Here is a 24,153-nt window from a genome sequence, read left to right on the forward strand (position 1 = left end):
TGGGCAACTAGGCTGAACTTGCATGTACATGTGTGTATGCAGACATTTGCACACAAGCTGTACTCCTTTTGTATTTCTTTCCTGTTCCACTCTCTATGAAAATTGCTTCCTATCTTTTATCAATGGTCTCTTATGAGTTTTAGATGTAACTGGCATAAGTAAATTTCCCCCTCCCTTATGGGAATGGGGAGTTAATTATCCCATCTTGGTCCCCACTGATGCATTTTAGTGCAATCAAGGGGTTTTTTTTCTAAGAACTGGGGAGTCTTATCTGTGTGCTAAGACTTGGGAAGTGACAATTTATGTTGGCTTTGTTCAGAGGTAAGCCCGGCTTAGGCCGTTGTTGTCTGAATTAGATTTACTCATGGATTTGGGTTAATAACTGCATTGAGTCTAGGGCATGAGTTGTCTAGCATCTTCTACTGGAGCCTTACTTCAATGAAATTGCCATATCTCCTGCAGGGGAGAAAAGAAAAGGTGCCTTCTAAACTGGAGCTCACCCAGGCACAGAAAGCGTAGGGTGGGTCCAGTCTGTGGGGATTTCATGCCCTTTCTCCTCCCTTTGCAGCGCATGAAGCAGATTAACGTTAAGGTTCCAGTTTAAACCTGTTACATCACATCTTGAGTCACCATTTCCAGTCCACACCCGCTCTCCGCTTTGGTGTATTGCATTGCACTTGCAAATGAATGAAATCCCTATAGCTCATGGAAACAAACACAGTAAATTTAAAAACTAAGCTCCGTTTTGATGAGTAGCCTTTGTATTTAAACTGAGTTTTGACCTGGGATGTTATCATCCATGTAGTGCAAATACTGAATAATGTTTTGGCATGGGTTCTCCCGTTGCAGATTCTTGCACAACAACAAGATTTCCAGGATTCATCCAGGGACATTCTCTCAACTGGAATCCCTCAAACGGCTGTAAGTAAAAAACATTGCCTGCAAAGAGCAATTGTTTATCTTTGATCAGATGGCCAGGACCTGAGGAAAAATGTGCCTGGTTGGCAAAGCTTTTAGTTGTTGCACTTCTAAGGCCACTGCTAAGTTTATAAAACAGTTTTGATTGGACATGAGAGCTGATTTAACCAGTTAGTAGTTTCTTCATGCTAGTGTCTAATTATAATCTAACTATAATCTGCTTACAGCTCAATAATGCCACAGGAATGAACATTCCTGGAAGGTCCTCACAACAGTTTGAACCCATAAAACATCCTTCAGAAATGTAGGAACTCCAGGTCACATATATGACCTTGATCATGTCTTCAGATCAGTATCTAACATGGCAGGAAAAATCATAGTCATAAAAGGAAAGGCTTTTTTTCTACAGATTGAAAATACTCCAAGGGGTGCCCAGGTGCACGATTCTCCTCCCATGCAGGAATACCCTGGTGTGTTGTTCCCACGTAACCTGGCTGTCTCTTAAGCTTACTTGCTTGCTTAAACCCTGCAGAGATTTGCTTTGTTTGTCTTTTATGATCTCTGGAAATAAGTTCTATGATGCGTTTTGGGGGAAAAAAAAGCAAAAGCTAAAGAATTTTGGTGTTTTGCCATGCTTTTAAACTGCAAGAAAATAATGTGTTTCTCACTGCATCCCTCTGTGATTTCTGCAAGCAGGTAAAATGCTTCGCTTTTCTTTAACAGGGAATAACTTGTGAAATTTTGTCTGTACGTGTCAGAGAAAAAGGTGGGGTGTCTATAAAATGCTCTATCGTGGCCTTGTGTGAAATCTCACATTCTCAAATGTTTGTCCCTGAAAACATTCGACCTTTCTTCCATGTTTTTTTCCGATGGCCCAGACCCATCTATTGTAAAACTGTCAGTGGGGAAGGAGGCATAAACTAATCCCCCTATAGTCTTTATTTATCCTTATGCATAGCACTGCACAGAAGAATGAGGTCAGTGGAGGGAAAAGCATGGGTGCACTGGGAGGTCACTGGTGCTCCATACGGTACGTTGCAGTAATAAAAGTTCTTATAGTTTGCAGAAATGCTACAACCTCTAGCAGCTGGTCACAGAAAGAGATTGATCCGATGCACACTAAAATCAAGGGGGAGTTTTTTGGAGCTAAGAGTGAAACAGAACGGAAAGCTCTAACAGAGGCAGTGTTATCTGCCGTTCTTAGAGAATTCAGTAAAGGTTGAAATGTCCATCCTGGGGGAAAACCCAGTATTTCAGTGTCTCTCTTTGCCTCAAATTAAGCCAAAAATGCATAATCCAGTTTAACAGAATAATTTTCATTTGAAACTGGAATGAGTGATGGGTAACATTAGTTTTTCAACGAAATCCTTCTGACTTGGTTAAGCATCCTATTTGACCATTGTGGGAATGAAATCTCTCAAATTTTCATTTGGGATATAATCAAACGCAGGGAAAACCAGACAAGTGATCCTTCACTGCTCTTCCCCTCCCGTGTCCCCGAGAAGGAGGCAGCAGTCAGAGGCTGGGCAATGACCTGCCTTTTCCTCGGTCTTGCAGGCGGCTGGACTCCAACGCCTTGCTTTGCGACTGCGACTTGATGTGGCTGGCTGAGCTGCTGAAGAAATACGCCGAGCAGGGCAGTATCCAGACAGCCGCCACCTGCGAGGCTCCTCGGGACCTGCACGGGCGCTCCATCGTCACCTTGACCGCCCAGGAGTTTAACTGCGGTGAGCGAGGTCAAACCCCTCCACGGGCCACCCTCAGCCTGTGGAGTTGGGCTTTGGTCTGGGAATTGTGTCCTTCACCCTTTTTCCTCCCTCTTTCCCGTCCTGGCATCCTGCTTTCTCCCTCCCTTTTACTGCTGAAATGGGGAAGTCCCAGTGGGGTCACACGAGTTATCAGGATAACGCAGAAAAAGCTGACAGTCGTAGGGGAGGTTGAAGACAGCTCTTTTTTGGCTGGCAGTTGTCATCTTGGTTTTTAGATTGAGTAGGGCCAGGAAAGGACCTGCTGTGGTTGGTGGCTAAACCAGCAACCAGAAGAAATGTCCTGCGTTAGGCTGAACAGAAGGGGAACACTGGGAGAGCTGCAATGGCTGGAAACGCAACTGAAAACCTAAGCAAACGTGTAGTAGATACGTAGCTGAATGCTTTGTTTGACTGTGGTAGTGTATCGCATTTGTTAAGCTGTTATTCTTTAAATTTAGATAATTGCTCACTGAAAAATGCCGTTTTGAAATGAAAGGTTTTGTTCTGAAAAATTCTGAAGTAAAATATTTCATATAGAAAAAGACAAAACTCTGACTTTTAAGTGCAGGCATCAGCAGAGGATGGCACAAGTGTCAGCTGTGGTTCCCTGATACTTTACTGCTGGTGGAGTCAGTTTGAGATGTTCCCACTCACCCGGGCCAGCTATTAGCATCTCTCCTGGATGTGCCAGTCCAGCTGTGTGCGTGGCTGTGCCAGATGTGTGAGATCAGCTGGATTTTGAAGCGCTCTCCCTTGAATTCAGCTTTTTTCCTATGATTTTGTTATTTTTTTCAAAATCTTGACCACTTCACAGCTTAATTTAGGGCACAGCCACGCAAAGAGTTGAACTGGCACAAAAGGGTCTGTAACCTCAAGGGAGGGGGGAATAGGGAGGGTCTAGAGAAAGCAGCTGGGGACACATGGAGCGGGACCCGCTACAAGTGGATGTGGCGCACAACGAGCTGTCCCCGACACACAGCCGGTGCCATGGTGCAGCCGTTAATGTAAATTGGTTCTGGTTGAGGCATGGGCGCACAGTGGGATGTCTGTCAAATGAGCCAGAGCACCTGGTGGGAAGATTTTGCTGGCATTAGGCTTTTATGCTGGTATTGTGCCAGCTGGGAAAGACAAATGATGCATAATTCAGCGTAAAGCTCTAATGATGCAGGCGGCTGATATCTGAGTCAGTACGAAGCCTGCTGGCATCAAGTTAACCCACCACTTTTTAGCAGATGTGAGCCAGCGGAGCAAATCTGCACTGGGTCAGTGTTTTGTACCAATGGGCTGCGGTGTGTTTGGTCCTGGCGTTGCCATTGGGGATAAATTGCCAAGCCATTAAATTGCGGTCTAAGGAGTAAGGGCATAAACTTTCCACTGGAGAAGGTTCTCAATCTTATGAATAATCCAGCTGGTTTTACTGGATTACTGGTGAGCACACAGACTGTTAGATGGGTAAGTATTCTGCTGAATCAAGATCAAGCACTCCAGACCATGTACATAAATTCCTTCCTATTTTAGCACATCCTTTAAATGTTTAACTTGCTTAGTGCTTGAGTACATCTTAAAGTGAAGCACATAGTGAAAGGCTTGGCTGAATAGGGATCGGCTGATGAATTAGGGGCATAATGAATGAAATCCTGTTGAAAGGGAAGTAGCGTGATTTGCGGAGAGCTGGCTCTGTGTGATTTGCAGAGAGCTGGCACTACGTTCAGATGGAGCAGACAGTTGCTGAGAGCAGCAGGCTGCCAGGGGCAGAAAAATAACCCAAGTGAGGATGCCGCTGACTACTTCGCTTATTTTGGGGGAGATGGGGACCAACTTTCGGGGCAGCTATAGTGAACCAGTGTACAGCCAGGTCTGTTTTTAATCAGTGCTGCCTGGGGCTGTGCAGGGACCCCAACATACTGGCAATAGAAACAGCCACTTCGATTCTCCAGTGCTTTTGGTGGGCTCAGATGAATGATGCTGTTCCCTCCCTGATGTCATTTCTGCTGATGTTGGTGAGAAGTCCTGGGGTGGCTCTGAGTTGTGCCTAGGGATCTGCCAGTGCCTGCTTGCTCGGGGGTTGCAGGATGGGTGTTGCATTACCCACTACACTCTGGTTGGGCTGTAGATGGTTTTGTGCTGCTCTAGACTGGGTTGTGTTAAAACGGTCTTTTGCAGAGAGGCCTCGCATAACCTCACAACCCCACGATGTCGACGTCCTCTTGGGAAACACAGTTTATTTCACCTGCAGGGCAGAAGGCAACCCGAAGCCTGCGATTATTTGGCTGCACAACAAGTAAGTCACACACAATGAGCCCTGGGGTAGCAAAGGTTTTTCAAGCATTGAGCTCTTCAGTTAGTGCCTGTAATTACAAAAGCTGTTTCACACAACATAAAAAAAAAAAAAAAAAAAAAAAAAAAAAAAAAAAAAAAAGAATGGGTATTCCATGGGTTTTATTTACCTCCCTTTTAATAGCATTCTCTGGTGACCACGTATTCCAAGTGGTGTTTTCATCTGCATTTGAAATATTTCATCTGCATTTGTAATGGATTCCAAGAGCTTATAACTTACTCTGCAGGCTGAAAGCAATTGTCTTTTGATCAGAAAAAGAATAAAATTAGTATTTCATGTTGCTCTAAGCCACCATGCTTGCCATTTATTAACTGCTGAAATGCTTCTAGTCTCTAGGTTTTTCTCACTAAAGGCCTAGTGTGCTGGGAGAACGGCTTTTTTTCAAAGGGAAAAATCACTGTGCTCCACTGAAAGACAGACCTTGCAAAGCAGTGTATAGATTATCATTCTATACAGCAACACTGAAAAAATATACGGCTATGCTCGATGCTGATGCATTTCTGGGAAATGCTGCACAATAAAATATTCTGTGCTCAAGCAGTCGCCCACTGTGGAAGTGAAGTTACTTTGCTGCTTTACGAGCTTCTTGTCTGTGGGAGCCTGAGTAGGGCTTGGTTATTAATAAAAATGATCAATGTATGCTTCTTCAGCTAACTCCCCACCAGGCAGAGTTTCAGCACAGAGCAAAAGTTTATGGCTAAGTTAAGTCCCCCTGGAAGGAAGGTTTTGTTAGGGAAATGCTGGCAGGGTCCCAAAGATAGCATTGTAAGAGGGGTAATGATAATAAATGTTCCGCAAACGAGATACGACTAGAGTGAGGAGACATCAGGGGAATTAAATAAATGCCCAGCAAGCATATTAGTTTGCATAGTGGATTCAGCCTTTGTCCTAGGGGGAGAGAGGTCCCTTCTCCCCTTTCAATCGTCTGCAGCCATCCAAGATTCCTTCATGCTGGGACAAATGGGATGCAGCAGCGGGACCTTCTGCCGTGGGCTGGGATCCAGGAGTCGCAGGTCACTGTAGAAAGAAGGAAGATGTTTCACAGCTCTCGGGTTGGGTTGGAGTCCAAGCTGTGTTGGGGTCCCATGGTGACTTACTCAGAGCTTTTTTGCCCCCCTGAGGCCTTTGAGCCCATACTAATAGAAATGGCTGAATGCAGTAACAATATTAATTCATTATTATATTTACACTTAGTAAATAATGAGAACAAGCTTTCCAGGCCCAGATGCCCTGACAATAGCAACGATGCTATTGCATGGGAACAGTATGCTCTCCTGATGGGCTGTAAATGTCGTATGTAATCAGTGGTGAGAGAAAAAGTAGCTCACCCAGGGAGTAAATCAGAGCTGGAGCTGAAGTTCAGTGCTGTAAATCATAACTCTTGCTATAAATTTCATGAAGTCTCAGAATAGCTCCAAGGAACACCAACTTGCAATGCATGCAAAGCCCCACCGCTCCTCCAGCAGCTCGGGGCAAGACCACCAGTCTTTACTCCTTTGAGATTTTGCTTGTTTGTGGCTGTTTTTCAGTAATGAGATTGACATGAAAGATGACAACCGCCTGAACCTGTTGCAAGACGGTACCTTGATGATCCAGAATACCAAGGAGTCGGACAAAGGCGTCTACCAGTGCATGGCCAAGAACATAGCTGGGGAGGTCAAGACGCAAGAAGTCGTGCTGCGCTATTTTGGCACCCCATGTAATTGAGCCTTGTGCACCCCTTGAAGGCCCAGCTCGGGCTGGGACTGGGAGTGGAGCTAAGTCAGAGTCAGTCCCAGCTTTGTACGTGCCAAGATGTTCTTGGTGTGCTGGGGAAGAGAGCAGCTAACAGCGTAGCATGGTCTGAGCTTTAGGGGGTTCCTTCACAGGAGTGGGAAACTGGGGGTTTAGAGACTGAAGGGAATTTGGGGCTGGGGAGGGAGTTTGCAGGCTGGGGTGAATTCTGCAGCCCAGAGGTATCAAGGGTGAAGGGGACACGGGAGTGGGGATGCTCCAGTGCTAAGTGACTGGGAGGGAGGAGGTGGTAGGAAGAAGTAGCGCTGGGGGAATTGCTCACGGCGAGGATTTGGAGGTCAGGGAAGAGCCAGGTGATTGCTAGCTGGGTTGCTTGAGGAGTCCCAGCAATTTCTGCCCATAACTGAGCAGGCAGCAGAGCTTCTGGTTTCTGAAGCACTCGTTTCCTTCCAGCCAAGCCCACTTTTGTGATCCAGCCGCAGAACACTGAAGTGCTGATTGGGGAAAGCGTCACCTTGGAGTGTGGGGTCTCTGGGCACCCCCACCCTCGCATCAGCTGGACCCTTGGCACAGGCTCTCCTTTACCGCAGGATTCCCGTTTTGCTATCACCAGCTCTGGAGGACTTTTCATTCAGAATGTCACTTTCTCGGACCAGGGCCAGTACAACTGCAATGCCAGCAACACCGAGGGATCCATCCAGGCGACAGCAAGGATCATAGTGCAAGGTGAGGAGTCCCAGGCTGACGACATTTCTGGGATGCAGTGTTCGGCCAGGGGGCTGTATTTAAGCCCTGTGACTGGTTCTGCTCCCATGAACTGAGAATTAACCTGAGCTTGCTGCCTGAGTTTTTCCCGCTGCTCAGTCATTGCTTTCCCCTCCAGATTCTCCCAGGTTTCTCCTCATTCCCACTGATCAGACAGTAACTGAGGGACAAAGCGTGGATTTCCCGTGCTCTGCTGAGGGTCATCCTCCACCCGTGATTGCCTGGACGAGGGCAGGTACTGCCTCACTTGTCTCACGATTTCTTTCTCTCCCATGCCATCATCCACGGGATGTGGGTGAGAACAGCTGAGCTGATGGTCCAGGGCGATGACTTGCAGTGGTGACACTGGACAGATGGTGATCAGCAGACCTAGTCACACTAGGAGGTATGTTGTAGATCACCAAGAATGATGTTAAGCACTGAGGAGGGAGCCTCTTGGGTCTTTGACACACTGAGTCGTCGTGTCAGAAGGAAGGAGTGTGCTGGTTTTCATCAGCATGAAACCCACGGACAGCCTCGAACTTCATCCTGCCTTCTTTGAAAAGGGAAGGTCTGGACACTCCAAGTCAGTGGATATCACTGTGTACTGCCTCTCCATCACTGTCATTGATTTGCTCCTCTCGGGGAGCACGGTGCAGAAGAGCACCATTCACCACTGACACACATCTGAGGTTTCTTTTAGGTTAGGAAAAAACGCTTTGGGCCAACAGGTGGTGGTGAACTTTTGAAGTCTCGGGTGGTTGTTAGTGCTGGCTCCACTGAACTGATCCCATCCAGCACTTTCTGGGACAGAAGCCAATAACGCTTGGCCCAGAGGCCCTCCAACTTTTCCTTATGCTTCACAAGCCATAATTAATGGTTTAGTGCTGTGGAGAATTCATGGCTGTTGTATTCCAGCTTCCACAGCAATAGCCCTGATGCGGAGTTAAGAAAGACCAGCTGAAATTCTCCTCCACCAGCATGTTCTCCATCTCCTTTAACCTGTTTTCCTCCACTGCCCAGATTTCAGAAGGCATCTCTTAGAGATGTGGAAAGGAGCACAGTGACAAGAAGTAAGGTTAATAACTGCTTTGTAACCAGGTTTGCTAGGTCACTCGGCAATCCAAAGATCAGCCAGGCTTTACAGTGCTTTCATGGAAGGCACGCTAAGAACAAGACAAGAGGAGGAGAAGTGATGGAGCATCGCTCATCTCAAAGCCACTTTTGACACTGTGGGGAGGATTCAGATTCCTTTGGGTATTTGGGGTGAATAAAGAGAGCTCTTATTTGGAGGAAAATGGAGTATTAAAAAAAAAAAGTTGCTAAACTGAGAAGTTCTAATAATTTTGTTTGGGTTTGGTAAGGCATTTAAATTTTCAATTTTTCTCCTTAAATAGAGGGAATATTGAAACAACATAGTTTCCAAACCAAAGAAAATCAAAGTAACAAATTTTAAAAGACAATGCTAAATGTTTCCATTTATTTGATTGAACAGCCAGTTTGGATAATTGAACACAGATTTGCTCTCCATCAGGTGTCACTAAATCTGCAGTTTGCACTAAGGAAAGACTTAGGAGGAAAGAAAAAGGGTACCAGCTCCTTTCCAGTTGCTAAGACAAGACAACTCAGTCATGATCCTGGGTGTGAGAAGAGCAGCATCTGTCCTGTTCCTCACTTAGCAAGATGAAGATGGTATTTCAGGGTGGCTGATGTCATGTTGGGAAGGAAATTACATTTTTAACCGTCACACAGATACCTCCAGAGATGGGCAGAGAAATCTCACAGGCAATTAACAAATCGCACTGCTTGTTTGTCCAGGTGGGCCACTGCCGAATGACCGGAGGCACAGCATCCTCTCCACGGGTACCCTGCGGGTGATGAGGGTTGCTTTGCATGACCAAGGCCAGTACGAATGCCATGCCATCAGTGCCATCGGAGTGAGGACCCTCCCGGTACAGCTGTCGGTGACCCCACGAGGTAAGCTGGTGAGGCTGCGGGAAATAAGGGCTGGCAAATGGGTTTATTAATTTAATGTTACAGTATATAACACACTGTCTGACAAGGCAGGGAATTGCCCTGGTTCCTATGGGATGGGATTTTGCTTTTGCCTGGGAGCAGACATCTAGCCCTGAGAGCTCCATCAGTTGATGGGAAACGTTAAAGAGGTTTCCAGAGGGCCAAGATTTGTAAATTGGAAGAAGCTGCTTCAGTGTTCCTTGAAAATTTATCTGGTAGTCCAGAAAAAGTATAACCGTGGGAATGAAAGTCATCTGATGTGGCCAGGGAACGGGATGGTATCGTTTGGCATCTGCACAAATAAACACTAAGGAAAGGTTATGTGATGAGAAATGACCTTTAACAGCCATCAGATGAGCTCTGATATCTGACCAGTTTGAGTGAAAAATGGGGCCCTTTAATATGTTGGGGAGTTGTCATTAAGAAAATGATTTTTGGGAAAGGAAACAAAGGATTTTTGTTGGATAATTTACAAAAAAATGTATTAATTAAATTCTTAGTGGGTTTTTTTTTTCTATTTTTTAATTTTGGCTTTCCTACAGAATGAATTGTAAGATTCTTTTTAAAATGAAATATTCTGCAAAACAAAATGATTCCTTCTCAGGAAGATTTAACTCTGGCTCTGGACACATTTGTCTTAAACATTAGCAACCAGGTCGTAGGTTCAACTTAAATTTAGGTATTCTAAAATTAAGCCTCTGTAAAATACAAGTGACGCAGGAATGCTTTCATATTTTTAATTTTCTTTTTTGTTCCCATGTAAATAATTGTTCTAAATAAGCAAACATCCCTGCTTGTTCATAAACATGGCAGAATTTTACTAATGGTAGACTGGAGGGAAGGCAACTATCTAGAAACATGAAATTAGTGATGCTTCAAGCACAGAATTCACAGAATATTTTAAGACCAGCAAGATCAATATAATTATTTAATCTGACCTGACTAACACTTGCCAGAGAGCCTCATCCGATAACTCCTGAATCAATTCACGATCCTTGTTTCAGCTAGAGCATCTTTTCTAGAAAGCCTTTGAATTAACGATTTTAAATGACGGAGAACCCAGCACATTCCTATGTAATTGCCCCACAATTACAGAGACACACAGGAGCAGAAAATAATGAATGTAAATTACAGAGGACTTGGTAGAGAGACAGAGAGCACGGGTAAACTGACACCCCTTTGAAGAGCCCTTGCAACAGCAGAAAGAGCCCAGCAGCCCTGGTTTGCCCATACGGAGACGTTTTGCACACAGATTTCTCTGTTTTCTTTGATGCATTTCTTGCACTTGTGACTTTTTTCCCCCCGTGTTGCACAGTGATACCCGTGTTCCTTCATCCCCCCCAAGACGTGGTGGCAGAGACAGGCCAGGACGTTGCCATTACCTGCACTGCCCAAGGAGATCCACGGCCCACCATAACCTGGGTCAAAGTAAGAGATGATTTCATGTACTTGACAGTCACCGGCAAGCAGGAACGCTCCTCCGTGGGGGCATTAAACAACTCTCTCGTTAACTGCCTCTCCCAGCTCAACTAGTTAAATCAGTTTCTGCAATGCACATGGAAGAAATTGTGTTTGATGAAAATTTAAGGACCAACGTTTCCACTGATTTGGGGTTTTTAATGGTCTAAAAGAACGGTGCTCTTTCTGAGGCTCGAAGCCTTGCAATCCACATTCCTGTTTTTTCTTGTTCTTCCTTCCAAATGAGTAACTCGAAGCTAGTGACCTTCCAGGATGTTAGAAACGCTTGATTGGCTATTCCTGGAAAAAACTGAAAATGGTTGTTTTTTTTTTTTTTTCTAAGTAGTTTGCCCTTATTTCCAGGATTCCCAGTGGTGGAACTGGATGTTGCCGGTTGGCTCCAGCTTTGATGGGGCAAAGCCACAATCCCTCAAAATCACACTGCAGCCTGGCTGCTTTTTTCAAGAATTTATTAGATGAAGCTCTTCAGACTTTTTCCTGCTGTGCTGTAGTACCTGTGACCTTCAGTGGGACCTGCCCTGCCTTTGAGCACAGTCAGGCACAGAACAAATTAGAGGGGAAAATGCTTGAGCCTCAGTTACCCTGCGGAGGTCTCATGGGAGGTGGGCTCCAGCCAACAGTAGGAGCAGAAGAAAAGAGCCTGGTGGGAGGGCAGCAGAGTAAGCATTAGAGTGGGGCAGGGCAGCAGAAAGATGGTAAGAAAACAGGTGAATAAAAAAGTAAAACCTGAAGCCACTTCTGCTACCAGCCAGGTTGAGAGGTTGGGTTTGAGTGTGCTGCTGCTCGCAGCATTTTGATCAGTGATGCTGCCCAGAGCCAGCAAAAGCTGGTATCTGCAGTTCGAGGCCAGCAAAAATGCATCAGTTTCAGGTTGTCCCCAAACTGAAGACATTTAGACTTACTTTATCTGCCATGAAACTTCTGTGACAGCATCAGGGCACAGCGCTCACTCCAGCCAGCCGGTCTGTAAGAAGTGCCGAGAAATGGGTGGGTTGTCTGTGCCCTGCAGTGAGTGCCTGGAGGTGGACCAGGAGGAGGTCCAGAAGGAACTTGCTGGGGGTCCAGGCAGGACCAGATGTCCTTGGATAGCTTTCTGGTTTCTTTGGAAGAGCAATGCTAACATCTGGTGGCCACGTTAGTTCATTGCAGCCGTCTGCGGGTTCGCTGAATAGGCTGAAGGCTGGGGTGATGGGAAGCTTTCCATACCCTGACACGTTTTCTGTCTTTTCATGGTACAACAGGAGGGTATCCAGATCACAGAGAGCGGCAAGTTCCACGTAAGCCAAGACGGGACCCTTTCCATTCAAGACCTCGGCGTGGCTGACCAGGGCAGATACGAGTGCATAGCCAGAAACCCCTTTGGCTTCACCTCCAGCGCTATGCAGCTCACCATCACTGGTAGGGTATCTCCTGTGGTCCTCGCGAGTCTTCTCTTGCTCTCGCGTGAGGAAGGGCTATGCTGTGTTGACGCCTACGCTTTGAACGGATAACTCTGTTATTTCTTTAGCTTCTTTGCAGACAGGTCCCTCGCAGGCGTGATCGGAGTCGCTCGGTTGTGAAAGCCCATGCACCTCCCAGCTGCTCCTCGCTGTTTTCTCAGCTGAGCTGCAATTGCTCCCTGCAAAGCCAAAGGTGTTGTCTTAAACCACCTCCTGCAAGCCGAGCTGTCGGCGTGCGTGTAGTTACTGCCTCTGCTGGGAGGGAGAAACTTATTAAAATGTGCCAACACGCTCACAAGTCATCGTCTGACCGTAACCTCGCACGCCAGGGGAGGGAGAAGGAGAACAACATTGTCGCTGCAAATACAGGGTTTTAAACGTTTGCTCAGACCCTTGGGGATGGGAAATAAGTCGCTCGTTTTCAAGCTACTGCTCCGTGCATTAGGGAAGCGGTAATGAATAAAGAGGAGTAGCGCTCCTCTGCTAGTCAAACCAGAGGTCAAGAGTGGAAATTGTACTTCTTAGAGGGTAAGGAAGAACCGGCAAGGAAAAAAAATCAAAGGCAAGCAATAAGGTTAAAAATATAAGTAAGGGGCTATTCCTCAAGCATGCAGGAATAACCAGCAGGGATAGTGAGTAGCTTATTAGATGAATTTAGTATAATTTTCTATACAGGGATTGTATGCAAGGAGCTGAGAATAATCTGAAAACTCTTTGTTGTCTGAAATTATTCCTAAAATAATTTCTGTGATTTATTCTTGACTGATATCTCATTTTCCAGCAGGCTATTGCATACACCGGTAGCCAAATGGGAACTGGTTTGTACAGACGTGACAAGGGCCCTGGCTTAAGAAATGCATTCTGTAGTATTTTTTAAGAATACATGTGTTTACTTCTGAAGGTATTCAAACAACAGCTTACTTTTTTGATTTAAAATGATGTATCTGATGTGGTAACACTAAATTTGAACTGAATTAGAAGTGTTCCACGAATGGAAAATTAATATATGAGCAGTACATTCAAATGAATTTCATAACTTTTAGAAGTTTCCTTTGTGGGAATTAAATACATTCTTTTGGGTTAACCCACTGTGATTTTTACATTTTCTTTTTCCAGTTTAACCACCAACCAAAACAGGCATTTATTTGCAAAGCTGTACAGGAGCAAACTCTGACTATGTGTTCCACAGCCATCTCCTGAAAAAATCACCTTCAGGCAGTTAATTTCTTCTTCAGAATATCTGTTTAAAAAAATAAATTCATTATGTTTATGTTGCAAATGGAAACGCAGTTTGACCTGCAGTGGAGTAACTACGGGGCTTGTACTGATACACAGGTTTTCTTGAGCTTGAAAGGCAAATTAATATCGAGGTGAATTTAGGATATTTTGTTCTTTCTTTCTGCTTTGGAAAGCCACGGATGTCGGTCGGAGCGGCGACACGTTTGTAGCCACATCGATACGGGAAGCCATCAGCAGTGTGGACCACGCCATCAATTCAACACGCACTGAGCTGTTTAGCAAGTAAGTGCGTGAAGTGCCACAATCTGAGACTTGAAGGAGAAAAGAGATAAAGATGACAATGAATGAAGCTTTCTCAAATCTCATTTTGTCGTTGACAATCCGCAAATGAAAGCTACGGTATTGTTTCGAGTATCGGAGGTTGAAGCTGCACCATGTAGGATGTAAGGATGTGATAGAGCTTCATAACAGGCATTTGGGATTCTGGAAGAATCTGGTACACAACTATCACCTCTTAATGTCACTTATATTTGCAACATATATTTTGTCAGCTGGAGTTGCCTCCAGAGACAGTGTATAGAAAAGAAAATAATCAGCATAGTCATTTTATAAATGCAACTGACTTTGTGTAGGGTGAACAGAAGTAATAATATAATATTCTAACCATTTCCTCAGTGAAAAATGACTTCTCGAGTGAATGGTAATTCCTTCCTCTTCCACCCCAATATACATTTTTATTGAAAAGATAGTTTGTATTAAGCCCAAAACCTCTGGGTTTCAGCTGTTGAAAAGTGAAAAATAAATTACTATGGCAGAAAAAACCAAAAGATGCTGAGGAAATTAAATACGTGTATTTTCCTGGGGAAAAATATCCTTTCTTTAATCATCTGCAATATGCAGGCAAGCCACATGGGTCTTATGCACTAGTTTTGGGGGTCAAGCACCAGACCAGGCTTAGAGCCTGACTCTTGCTGCCTGTAGAGTCTCATTGCTCTGAACAGAGTCTATTTATTTTAATGTTCCCGCATCACTTCTAATTCCTTGAAACAGACGCCCCAAGACCCCCAATGACTTGCTGGCTCTCTTCCGTTACCCCCGGGACCCCTACACCATTGAAACAGCCAGGGCAGGTGAGATCTTTGAAAGGACCTTGCAGCTGATTCAGGAACATGTGCAACAAGGTCTAATCGTGGATATGAACGTCACAGGTAGGAGAGATTTTATTTCCCTTCTTAACTTCATGCCCATGATTAAATTAAAACAACAATGTGTAGACATGCAGAAAGTTTAAGAAGTGCAACGGTGTACCAAAAGTCCAGGTCAGTTTGGGGCATATCAAGAAGTGTGTTCTCTGGGTTGCAATTCTCTTTTACATCTCACGGTTTTCATAACAGCCGGAGGCTGGTCTTGCGTTTACCATACCAACCCGGTGCTCAGGAAAGTGTTTTCAGTTCCCCGTTTTGCTAAAGATTTCTTGACTGGCTGTGGAAGCTCTAATCTTTAAAAATATTTAGCCATCTAACTCACAAAGGAGTACCTTTATGGATCTGAGGTTCAGTCCCTCATCAGCGTAGTCAGAGATGTTTCCTGCCCTCCAAGTGGCAATGAGAAAAATACTGTAAACTCTGGAGTATTCGAATGCTGCAACAGCAGAAGGGGGATATCACTCCTCTGTCTCCCTACTATTTTGACCTCTTAGCTACAAACTCAGATGGGTTCCAGCCACTCGGGTTCCTTTTATCGAGGCAGGATAGCAAGCAACAAAGCAATGCAACACCAAAAATATTTAGTGTTGTCCAAGCATCCAGCAGCTGGACTCCAAAACTTGCTAGCTGGGACTTCCTTTGTATACAACAGGCATTCCCATACACTGCATGTTTCTACCTATACGTGTGAATCATCATGTAGCAGGCATGTACATTTGGGGCCCGTAAATATTTTTTCCTGCCTGGATGTATTCCAGGGTGCGAGGAGTCTCTCTCCAGGCTGCAGGTCTCGTCTGAGCTGGTCGGACTGCCAGCCTCTCCTCCTCGTTGGTCTGTCAGCATCCGCACAGCACAGCATTATTCAGCGCTTTCGCATGGCGTAGCGCCCTGGCAGTCACCCACAGCTTCCCTGCTGCTTGTCACGTAGAGTTTGGATGGTTGATGGTGCTCGAGGTTGCAGTAACAACCCAGAGAGACGTAAAATAAACCTAGAATGGAGACCGAGACCACCCCCACAGTTTGGTCTACCAGTCACAACATTTCTGGTTTCCACCTCTGTGCAGTTTATACTAAACACTTTTCCCCTTCTTTTCTTCTCTGTGGGGCTGATATGATCCTGTGCTTCATTTGCCTTCCATAAATTACATAGCAACATGACGATCAGAGACCTGGCTTTCCCGTGCCCACCCAGCAGCGGGTTTCGCACGGAGCCCTTACATGGGACAGTAGGAACTGGATGGCTGCCATGGCCATGGTCTGACCTGGTGCTTTGCCTTTACCTTCGCAGGCTATCGGTACAACGACTTGGTGTCCCCTCACTACCTGAACATGATTGCCAACCTGTCGGGCTGCTCTGCCCACCGCCGCACACCGAACTGCTCGGATATCTGCTTCCACAAGAAGTACAGGACCCATGACGGCTCTTGCAACAACCTCCAGCACCCGATGTGGGGTGCGTCTCTCACAGCCTTCCAGAGGCTCCTGAAACCCGCCTACCAGAACGGATTTAACCTCCCCCGGGGGTTTTCCATGGCAGAAGATGCCAGGGACCTGCCCCTTCCTCTACCTCGCCTCGTCTCTACCGCCATGGTCGGGACTGAGACCATCACCCCCGACGACCAGTTCACGCACATGCTCATGCAGTGGGGCCAGTTTCTGGACCATGACATGGACCAAACGGTGGCAGCCATTAGCATGTCCCGCTTCTCAGATGGAGCGCCCTGCAGCGAGGTGTGCAGCAACGACCCACCTTGCTTCTCCGTCATGGTCCCTGCTAACGACCCCCGCGTGAGGAACGGGCGCTGCATGTTCTTTGTCCGCTCGAGCCCTGTGTGCGGCAGCGGGATGACCTCCCTGCTGATGAACTCCGTCTACGCCAGAGAGCAGATCAACCACTTGACGTCTTACATCGATGCCTCCAATGTTTACGGCAGCACAGAGCAGGAATCGCGGGAGCTGCGGGATCTGAGCAGCCAAAATGGGCTGCTGAAGAGAGGGCAAGTTGTGCCCGGCTCGGGGAAGCATCTCCTTCCCTTTGCTGTGGGGCCACCCACCGAGTGCATGAGAGATGAGAACGAGAGCCCCGTGCCGTGCTTCCTGGCAGGAGACCACCGTGCCAACGAGCAGCTGGGTCTCACGGCCATGCACACGCTTTGGTTCAGGGAGCACAACCGCGTTGCCACAGAGCTGTCGGCCCTCAATCCCCACTGGGATGGAGATCTCCTGTATCACGAGGCACGGAAGATTGTGGGTGCACAGATGCAGCATATCACCTATGCCCAGTGGCTCCCCAAGGTCCTTGGGGAAGCTGGGATGAAGATGCTGGGTGAGTACAAAGGCTACGACCCCAACGTCAACGCGGGGATTCTCAACGCCTTTGCCACTGCTGCCTTCCGCTTTGGACACACCTTGATCAACCCCATCTTGTACCGGCTGAACGAAACCTTCCAGCCCATCCGCCAAGGCCACATCCCCCTGCACAAGGCCTTCTTCTCCCCTTTCAGGATCACACAGGAGGGTGGGATTGATCCCCTCCTCCGTGGGCTGTTTGGGGTTCCTGGGAAAATGCGCATCCCCTCTGAACTCCTCAACATGGAGCTGACGGAGAAACTCTTCTCCATGGCACACTCTGTCTCGCTGGACTTGGCTGCTATCAATATCCAGAGAGGGCGAGACCACGGCATCCCACCTTACAACGACTTCAGGGTCTTCTGCAACCTCTCATCTGCACAGGAGTTTGAGGACCTCAGAAATGAGATCAAGAACTTGGAGATCAGAGAAAAGCTCAGGAGGTACTGTAGCCTGGACTTGGAAGCATCAAAATCACTGGAGATCAGTCAGTGAAAAGTTTCTGCTTCTCCCAGGACACCCATCAAATAATCTTCCCAGATATTGCTACCCAGAGATGTTAAGATAGGGTAATAGCTGTGGTTTAAGAACGGGGTAAGACAAATGAGGTCTTTCCAAGTGATCCGTCTGGTTCTGAGTGGAATGTCATCAGGCACTGCTGTGGTGTAGTTTGGGAGCAGATTGAGCCTTGGAGCTATTTTCCAGTGAGACTAAACTGCATCCTATCTGCACTGGCCACCTCTTTCCAAGGCAGGCCTTTATCCCATTGTCTTTTAGATAAGACCATTATAAATATTGTCCAGATGAGTTCCTTGCGTACAAATTCCTATGACGGGATCAGATTTATATTATCCCCACTCTTCGATAGTCTTTTAACTGTTTTTTAATATCTGTTATCCTGCAGTTTATATGGAACTACCAAAAATATTGACCTATTTCCAGCACTGATGGTGGAAGATCTTGTTCCTGGTACCAGAGTTGGACCAACGCTGATGTGCCTGTTAACGACACAGTTCAGAAGGCTGAGGGATGGAGACAGGTATTATCATCGGAGTCAACCCAAAGTCTTTGCTATTCTGTTTGGGGGGATTTGCTCCCTACAGGGAGGAAGAGAACCTGTAATTTTTTATTATTTCTGGTCTTATGATACAAGGAAGAGTCTCCTCTGTCCTGTGCATTTGCAAAAGGACTTGCTACAGTTACTGTCAATGTGTCCTTCCCTGATTTAATGATTCTCATTTCACTGCAGGACACTGAGCACCATTGAGGATGTGCCCAATGTCTCATGAAAATGCTAGCAAATGTCCACAGAAGCTCCTGTCCAATTCCTATTTGGTGCTTGTGTGAATGAGACACGTCTTTGCCCCCTGATACACTTAGGGCAGGAGCATTGCTCACCCGTGCCCCAACGTGCTACAGCAGAGCTGTCCGAGCCTTGGGATTCCCTTCCAAGGGGCTGTACCTGCAGGTGGTGGCATCCTGCAGCTCCAACCAGCAGCTCACGGGGGTTCCTGGGTTCAGAAAAGGGCAGTCTGTGTTTGCAGCTGCCTGACACCAGAATAAAAGCTCCTTTTTGAGGGGTGTGGGTGCTGCCACACAGATGTAGGGGAACACTTCTCCCTCTCCCAGCATCACTCCCCATCTTTTTCTCCTACTCCTGAGTCATGCTGTGATTACAACCCACTGCAGATTTTGGTATGAGAATCCTGGAGTCTTCACACCAGCGCAGCTGACTCAGCTCAGACAGACGTCCCTTGCTCGTGTCATCTGTGACAACAGTGACCACATCCAGCATCTCCAGAGAGATGTATTCCGGGTGGCGGCGTACCCGCAGGGCATGGTCGGCTGCGAAGAGATTCCCACAGTGGACCTCCGCTTGTGGCAGGACTGTTGTGAGGGTAAGGAAGGAGGCTGCTCTAGCACCGACTGACGTGGGGATGGCTCTGGGAGGCATTCGTCACCTGCCGTCAGCTTATATGAAATGCCAGGAGCTGGTTTCATGCTACACCATGAGAACCATCTGTCAGCAAATGGATGCAAAGAGGAGAACAGAACAGCATAGAACAGAACAGAATAGAATAGAATAGAATATTTCAGTTGGAAGGGACCTACCTCTCCTAGCTGAGGGCTTCTGTCTCTGGCAGCAGCCAACAGCCCATGCTTGGAGGACAGACTGAAACAAGACATAGGCATGGTGATCCCCACCATGTATCGCTTTACAGATTCATTTGGGAGTCTGTAAAACTCTGCCATTAAACCACAGATCCTGCCATAGTCCCTTTGTGCTATATTCTGGGTACAGATGTCCAGCTGACACATGGGAATCCATGCGTGATGCATGCCCTGTTACACACCTTGGTTGCCCCCTCCCCTCCGGCATAAGAGATGTGTCGGGGTGGATGGTGAAGATGGTGAAGGAGGGCAGCGCTGCCTGCAATCCACATGGTTCTGCTTTAAACATGAGTGCTCACTGCAGCCTTTCCCTTCCTTCCTAAGACTGCCAGACACGTGGGCAATTCAGGGCTCTTTCTCAGCGGTTCCGAAGCAAGAGGTCTCCTGGCTTCAGCTACCCAGAGGAAAACCCTGCCAAGCATAAGCCTGCCTTCCCCAGGTGTAGTATCGCCGCTTCTTTTACCTCCATTTTATGAAGGATAAGAAAAGTTTTTAATAACTCAGTCTGCTCAGACCTTTGAAATTGGCATTCTGCAGAGGTCTGGAGGTCAGGGGTGTTCCAGTAGGTAGATGCTGAGCTCGGTCAAAGTCCTCCAACACTTTAGTGCAGAGCCTGACTCCAATATTTAAATACCTGGGCTGAGTGGCTGTTTGGCTGGCATCTCTTGGCAGGTGAATCTGGCAGTCGGGCCCTTCTGTTTGACACTTACTTGGAGGCTGATGTTGGAGCAGGCAGAATGATTCTTTCACCCAGGATGCTGACATTTGCATAATTTCTTTCATTTTTTATCCCTGACCCCAGAAATGAGGCGCCTTCTCCAAGCCCTTCCTCCAGAGAGAATCTCGAGTCCCTTGTGGCTGAACTGGAGAAGACAGTTGCTTCCCTACGGAAACAGGTAAAACTTTGTGCCCCAGTGTTTGTCTTCCGTGGAGTCACCCCAGGAGCAGGATTTAGCTATTTGCTACGGGCAGCCTCTGCAACTTCTGTGTCCTCCAGAGCCAAGACCAACCATCTGATCAGAGGGAACAGGTACAGAAGAGGTAGAGTAGGGAGAGAAGAGATGAAGCTGAGCTCTGTAAGTTCAGACCTCTACAACTGTAGGGTAAAATGCAAGTTTGAGCCTCAGCAAAAGTAACTTGAGCCAGCACTTTCTTCTTGTATTTGAGCCAGGTTAAAGACTATCTGTGCAATGGTGCAGACTCCTCTTTCTCATCCCCACCAGGTAAATGTACTAGAGAGCCAGCTGAGGTGGCACCACAGGAACACCAGCACTCATGGACAGGGGAAGAAGACTGGAGACAAATGGAGAAAAAGATGACCATGTCACCGTTCGTATAAGGTCAGTGTGTTTGTTCTGGGCTGGGATCCAAGTGGTGGATCAATGTGGTGCTGCTGAGCGTGTGGTGGGACACCTCAGCAGTCTTCACATCCAGAAGATGCTGTTGCAGAAAGGGATGGAGCAATCTGGTGATGAATGGGACGAGAGGTAATAGGCTTAAATGCAGCAGGTTAGGCACTCATTTCTACCAGTAATGATTAGTGACTCACTGGAGTGGGTTGTCTGGGGACGTTGTGGTGTATCCATTCCTGGAGGTCTTTTAAGAACTGGTTTGGCAAAGATGGGGAAAGACTTAAGTATAGGACGGACTAGGTGGACTGGGCGAGGTCTCTCAGGCCTATTCTTCTGGGACTCTGGATAGGTTTCTTCTAACAACACTTAATATCATAACCCCAAATCCAACAGCCTCCAAAGGACCTTTGTGGGGAGAGAGATATCACAAAGCTCAGTGAAGGAGTAGATGGACTGGTTCCCCCTCAGGGAAACAAGGACATCTGGGCAGATGGAGCAATCCAACATTTGCTTACATATTGGCAGAGATTTCCCCCTCAACATCTGAGTCATTGTGCACCTCTCTTCTGAAGGCAGCAGTCCTCTGTTTGCTCAGCTCGAGCCAAGGGAGCAAGGCTGTGAAGTGCATGTCTAAAGTCACTGTCAGCACTTGCCAGCCTGGGGACTCCTGCTGCTGCTCAGCTGTGGCAGGGTGCTGGCAGAAAGCTGCCAGACCTCTGGTCCCTGGTGTTTAGGGGCACGGAGAGCACAGACTGAGCTCCCTGAGCCCGCTTTCCATGGAGATCTCTGCAGCCTTGAAAAAGAGGATGAACAATTCACTGGCACCTGCCAGTCTGGAGAAGGTTTTTAATGGTTTTTATGTGTTGCAAATGATTACTCCAGGGACAGGAGCAGAGGAGTTACGCAGAAGCGTTGTTCTGCCAGGCAGTCTGTACTAGAAGGAGCATCCTCTGGAAGTTAGATTACAGGATAGGGCAAGCAAAGGCTGGTCTGTGCCGGTAATCTCAGCAGAAAGCAGAAGGGGAAGCCTGTAGGCTGGCTATACTGTTTTCCAGTCTGATTTGGTGTGTTGGTCCTTACAGATTTTCCAGTTGAACAGCAATTCCCCTTTAGAAATTTGACATAAATTACAGTGTGACACATGAGTTAGCTTTTCCTTGCCATCATTTCAGATCCTTGAAGTGCACTCTAGCGTTTACAGAGTCCCTGAAAAGTATTCCTGTGGGTTTAAAGGGCTGTCGCTGTTTTGGTGCTGCAGTTCTGCATGCCCCAGACCTGCCAGGCGCTGTACAAACAGCTCACTCTGCCTCCAGCTGCCTCCCATAAAGTTTTTCTGCTTTCCTGTGCTATTTCAGGTGCCCTGTGACCTGCACTCCCGCTCTCCACCAGCCAGTCCAACCCACTCCTACAGGGCTCAGAAAGCAGCCACGAGACCCCGCGATGCTCTGCCTCCTCTCACACCTCCTGTACCGCTCCCTGTCCCAGGACGACTGTACTTTCGCCTGTATTGAACCCTCTGCACTGATTGCCTACGAGCCCCTCGGCCCCTGGACCGTTCCTGCCCTTGTCAGCCTCCCTGGGATGGGCTCTGCCTTCTTTGATGGGGACAGACCAGCGGTCTGCCGAGACGCCGCTTTCTTCCGCAGTCCCCAGGAAATGGAGAATTATTGAAGCTGCTTTAGTGCCACTGTTCTGCTCTTGTCCTCCTCCCACGCGATGCTGTCGTCATCTACCTCCCCTTGTCTGAAATGTCCCATGGGCACCCAACCGAAAGAATTCATTAAGAAGCAAAATCTTTCTCATATGCACTGTGGTGCCAGGAAGCATCTGGAGAAATCTAAAAAAAAAAAAAAATAAAAAAAACCCAAACAAACAAGAAACCCAAAACAACTCCCCAGCCAGCTTCTCATGCCAACAGAAGGAGCAAGAGGAACCTCGGGGCCCTGGCAAGCACCGTTTGGGCTGGGCTTGCCATCCCTGCCAGCAGCGAGAAGGTGAACCCAAGGCCTGGGGAAGTCTCCCGGCTGTTTGGGTGCTTCAGGATGGGATGCCAGACACAGCAGACCGTGGCCGCCCTGATGCCACGATCAGCTGCTGTGTTTTGCCAGTCCTCGGGTAACGAGCGGCACGTCCTGGGTTACGTGACCCTGTGAGTGACCCACCGTTACATGCCCGGTGCTCAAAAACATTTTCTTCGGCGTGACCTGCATTCTCCAACTTTCTGCCCCTTTAGGGGTTTAATTGGATTTATGTTTGTCTTCCCTTTTTTTTCCTCCTAAAAGGCTCTTTGCTGGAAGACGTATTTTGAGTGTAAACGTAACAGGACCTGGAACAGAACCTCAGATAATTAGATGTAATGGGTGCTCTCATTAGTGGAGGGGAGCTGCTGTTTTCTGTCAGTTAGTACGGGGGAACACTATGTGCAGTATTTGACACAGGGATGAATGCAAAGTGCTGTTTGTGTTTATTGCTCCCAGGTGCTCTGCAACTAAACCAGGACTATGTAACCAGCTCTACTGAACAAGTCTTCTGGTTTTGTTGCTCTTTGGAGGTGCTTTTTAGTGGTGCTAGAACTAAGGTCCCTGTGTATCCACCATAGCCCCAAATCTGTGGACAGATCGTTTTTTAATACATCTTTGTTAGCTGGTCGCAGGGACTAAAGAGAAAATACTTGATCCATCAGATATCTGTGCCTTCCTTATCTTTCTCACTTTTCCTACATCCTCCCACCTTCCCTCCCACAGTGCAAGGACCAGAAACTTTTATGAACATGCTTTTTCTTTTCTTCTTTTTTTTTTTATTTTTAGGTGTTTTATAGTACCAAAGGGATTCAAAGCAGCAGGGATGCTCCTGGAACTTAATAGGAAAAATAAAAAAGATACTAGAGAAAGGTTGTGATTTATCAGCTATTTCCTGGCGTGGGACTCTGAGCTGTGTGTGCGTGTCCTGTGCAGACACAGGTTTGCGGTGATGAGTGTGTTATGCATGTCTGGTAAGTTCAGCTCAGAGGCAGTATTTAGTCCTCAGGGATGTTTGTCATTTTGAAGTACTCTTTCATTTAGGTGCAAATCAAGATCCAAAGCCTTGCGTGTTATAAATCAGCTGCACTTGTCTATTGCTTGTACCACTAGAGAATCTAATCTGGCAAAGGTCAATAAAGGTAAATCAGTCTCCAGTCTCCTTCTGCAAACCACAAGTTTACCAAGTCTTCATTCAAAACAGTAAGGCATAAACGTTCGGTGCTTGATCTAATCAGATAATCTCTAAATGCATAACCAAGCAGCCCATTTTCCTCCTGATGGAGTGTGAGGTGAGGAGCAGACTTGCCAGAAGCGCTGCAGAAGGACAGCAGAGGGGGTGTCCCTTCCCCATGTGTTGCAAACCTTTCTGCGCTCCATCCTCTGTTCCCCTCCCCATGCT

The 24,153-nt window shown here is 47.1% G+C and overlaps 1 protein-coding gene across 1 annotated transcript in view; it reads left to right on the forward strand.

Moving 5' to 3' along the window:
- LOC104325108 (peroxidasin homolog) overlaps window positions 1-23,923 on the forward strand; it is a 46,816-nt gene extending 22,893 nt beyond the window's left edge. The window contains exons 6-23 of the mRNA XM_069803058.1: window positions 850-921; window positions 2,476-2,645; window positions 4,830-4,947; window positions 6,534-6,703; window positions 7,192-7,464; window positions 7,622-7,738; window positions 9,301-9,459; window positions 10,814-10,926; window positions 12,219-12,375; window positions 13,829-13,937; window positions 14,706-14,863; window positions 16,149-17,652; window positions 18,114-18,248; window positions 18,899-19,107; window positions 19,706-19,820; window positions 20,184-20,277; window positions 20,605-20,721; window positions 22,089-23,923. Coding sequence (XP_069659159.1) covers window positions 850-921; window positions 2,476-2,645; window positions 4,830-4,947; window positions 6,534-6,703; window positions 7,192-7,464; window positions 7,622-7,738; window positions 9,301-9,459; window positions 10,814-10,926; window positions 12,219-12,375; window positions 13,829-13,937; window positions 14,706-14,863; window positions 16,149-17,652; window positions 18,114-18,248; window positions 18,899-19,107; window positions 19,706-19,820; window positions 20,184-20,277; window positions 20,605-20,700 — 3,769 coding nt within the window. The 3' untranslated portion in view covers window positions 20,701-20,721; window positions 22,089-23,923. The remainder of the gene's footprint in view (window positions 1-849; window positions 922-2,475; window positions 2,646-4,829; window positions 4,948-6,533; window positions 6,704-7,191; window positions 7,465-7,621; window positions 7,739-9,300; window positions 9,460-10,813; window positions 10,927-12,218; window positions 12,376-13,828; window positions 13,938-14,705; window positions 14,864-16,148; window positions 17,653-18,113; window positions 18,249-18,898; window positions 19,108-19,705; window positions 19,821-20,183; window positions 20,278-20,604; window positions 20,722-22,088) is intronic.
- The last annotated feature ends 230 nt before the right edge of the window (window positions 23,924-24,153 follow it).

The sequence above is a fragment of the Haliaeetus albicilla genome, chromosome 2 (genome assembly GCF_947461875.1).
Source record: "Haliaeetus albicilla chromosome 2, bHalAlb1.1, whole genome shotgun sequence".
Classification (NCBI taxonomy): Eukaryota; Metazoa; Chordata; class Aves; order Accipitriformes; family Accipitridae; genus Haliaeetus; species Haliaeetus albicilla.